We start from the raw sequence: 3,426 nt of genomic DNA on the forward strand, positions 1-3,426 counted from the left end.
AGTCGGTCCATGCACAGAGTAACCGTATGCCCAGTTGTTCCCAGATCCTTGTTTCTGACAAAAGCTCGTGTGCTGACCATAATTCCATCGGCCAGACTGGGCAGCTTTTGATAGGGTTTGATTGATAACTTTAGGTTCCATGTCAACAAGAACAGCCCGGGCAACTGGAACTCCATTTTCTTCCTCTCTGAAAAATCTTTCTCTGCAGGAAGCTTGATATGCCTCATTTTCCCTCTTAGAACAGAGTCCCTGGGAACAGTGTGAGTCTCTAAATAAAGCATCAAACACCTCAAAGCCAATCTGGTTGCCACACTGCTCCAGCTGTACTGTCACTATCGACATGACATGCCAAGCCACAAACAAGGCTTAGTCTAAAACACCAGGGGGTGGGTCACTGACAGCTCTGCGACCAGCAGTTTCAGATCGGTTCAAACTTCAGAAGATCAACCCTCTCACTACACGCATGCTCACTTTCAATACTTAAAAAAAAAAAAAAAAACCCTACCTAGAACAAATAAATGCGCTCGCTCCTTATGGGAAGAGCTCTGCTCAGGGTTTGTCTTTTTTCGATCCCTGTTTCCTTTCTTCTATTTAGGAAGGTTAATCACGCATGTTCAATTTCAATTTATCAACTTCAGATATCGACATTTCAATTCTTAACATCTATGCCCTACACACAAGGGCACCAAATGAGACACTACTACATCTTAAATCACATATTGACCTGCACACATGATAGTGGGCAACCCCAATAACCCACTCTTACCAATGCACAGGTCATCCATTCAAAAACGAAACAGAGAAATCCTGGAGATAACATATCTAACAGGTATTTACAGAACATTTCACTCAAACACAAAAGAAAATGCCTTCATCTTAGAACCTCATGGAACTTTCTCCAAAATTGAGTTGCTTGGACATAAAACAGATATAAGAAACTTGAAAGAACTCCCTGCATCCTATCTGACCACCATGGGTTAAAGCTGGACATCATCAACAACAAAAGCAACAGAAACTTATAAACTCATGGAAACTGAACAGATCTCTATTGAATGAAAAATGGGTCAAGACAAAAATAAAGGAAGAAAGTAAAGATTTTCTAGAATTTAATGATAAAGAACATGCAGCATATCAAAACATATGGAATTTAATGAAAGCAGTGCTAAAAATAAAAATTCATTATACTAAGTGACTACATAAAAATATGGAGAACTCTCATACTAGCTATTTAATAGCACACTCTGTAACAAAAAGAAGTAAGCACAACCAAGAAGGGTAAACACCAGGAATAATTAAGCCAAGGGCTAAAATCAATGAAATAGAAACAAAGAAAACAATACAAGGAATCAACTTTTTGTTTCATTGAGAAAATCAGCAAGGTAGACAAACCCTCATTTAAACTAACTAAAACTTGGAGAGAATATCAGAATTAACAAAATCAGAAACAAGCAGGGGTACATAACAACAGAAAGTGAGGAAATCCAGAAAATCATAAGGGCATACTTAAAAAACCTATACTCTACCGAATTGGAAAATTTAAAAGAAATGGATAATTTTTTGATATGTACTACTTACCAAAGTTAAATCAAGATCAGATTAACAATTTCAACAGAAATATAACCCCTACTGAACTAGAAACAGTCATTAAGAGTCTCCCAACCAAAGAAAGTCCAGGGCCAGATGAGTTTAGTGCACAATTCTATCAGACTTTCAAAGAAGTATTAATGCAAATACTCCTCAAATTTCACAAAATAGAAACAGAAGGAACAGTGTCTATTTTTGTCCTATGAGACCACAATCACCTTGATGTAGAAACCACATAAAGATTCAAGAAAGAAAAAGGATTACAGACCAAGTTCTTTTATGAACATACATGCAAAATTCTCAATAAAATACTTGCAAACCAAATCCAAGAACACATTAAACAAAATCATTCACCATGATCAAGAAGGCTTCATCTCAGAGATGCACGATGGTTCAGTATATGAAAATCAATTAATGTAATCCACCATATAGAGACATGAAAGAAAAAAAAATCCATGATCATCTCATTAGATGTAAAAAAGACTTTTGCCAAATCTAATAAGTTAATTCATGATAAAATTTCTAGAGAGACTAGAAGGTAGATATGAAGGCTCCATGCATACACTAGCTTGACTTCTTCATGTTTAATGAACTGGGCAGAAGTTGTCCTCAGCAATAGGGGCCCACTGTCAGTTTGCAGAGAGCAATCCTTTGTCCTAGCATCAGTCTGGGTTATTTGGGGATCTCCATGGGACCCCCTTGGCCAACCACACAACCAACTATAACCCAGTCCTACTACTGAAAGCCTTGCCTGGCTACAGGAAATGGCCAATAGGGTCTCCATATTCCTCATTACTAGAAGTCCTCACTATAATCACCTTCATTGATTTCAGAGAGTTTCCACTGCACAAGGTTTTCACATTGACTCCAAAATGCCTCCTAATTCTAGCCATCTCTTTTCCCTTTTCCTTTCATCCCTTCTTGCCCCCTATGTGATTACTCCCAACTCCCTTCTCACTTGCTACCATTCCCCCTGCAAAATCTATTCTATTTTCTATTCCTAGGGATATCCATACATCCTCCTTCTATACTCCTTTTTACCAAGCCTCTCTGGCTCTATGGATTATAGCATGGTTATCATTTTTTAATGACTAATATCCACTTATAAGTAAATACATACCATATTCGTCTTTCTGGGTCTGGGATCACCCAGGATGATTTTTTTTTTCTAGTTTTTCATCCATTTGCCTTCACATTTCACAATGTCATTAAAAAAAAACTTAGTAATCCTTCATTGGATAAATGTAACACATTTTGTTTATCCATTCTACCTATGTTGTTTCCATTTTGTGTTATGAATAAAGCTGCAATGAACATAATTGAGCAAGTGTACTTGTAGTAGGATGGAGTGTTCTTTTGGTGTATGTTGAAGAGCTGTATAGCTGGGTCTTGAGGTAGATTGATTCCCAATTTTCTGAGAAACTGCAATATTGATTCCATGGTGGATGTACAAGTTTTCACTCCCATCAGCAGTGGAGGAGTATTCTCTTTTCCCCACATCCTTGCCAGCATGAGCTATGGGTCACCTTTGGGTCCCTACCCTCAGAGTTTGGGAAATTCTGTGGAAGAGGGAGAGGAAGTATTATAGGCACCAGAGGAGACGAGGATACTAGAAAAACACAGTCTAGTGAATCAACTAAACAAGGCTCACATGGGCTAACAGAGACTAAAGTGTCAAGCACAGGGTCTTCTGTGTGTATCTTGGTTAACTTGGATGTTCTTGTAGGACTCCTAACTGTGCAAGTGGGTGTATCTATCTTGACTTTTTTCATGTTTGGGACAATTTTCTTCCTGTTAAGTTCCCTCTTTCAGGTTTGGTGTGAGGGCTCTTGCCTTATTGTA

General features: G+C 38.1%; 1 protein-coding gene across 1 annotated transcript in view; it reads right to left on the bottom strand.

Moving 5' to 3' along the window:
• The window catches only part of LOC110303882 (tubulin delta chain-like), a 1,826-nt gene extending 1,484 nt beyond the window's left edge, over positions 1 to 342 (bottom strand). The window contains 1 exon segment of the mRNA XM_021175104.2: positions 3 to 342. Coding sequence (XP_021030763.1) covers positions 3 to 342 — 340 coding nt within the window.
• Positions 343 to 3,426: the final 3,084 nt, after the last annotated feature.

The sequence above is a fragment of the Mus caroli genome, chromosome 10 (assembly GCF_900094665.2).
Source record: "Mus caroli chromosome 10, CAROLI_EIJ_v1.1, whole genome shotgun sequence".
NCBI lineage: Eukaryota > Metazoa > Chordata > Mammalia > Rodentia > Muridae > Mus > Mus caroli.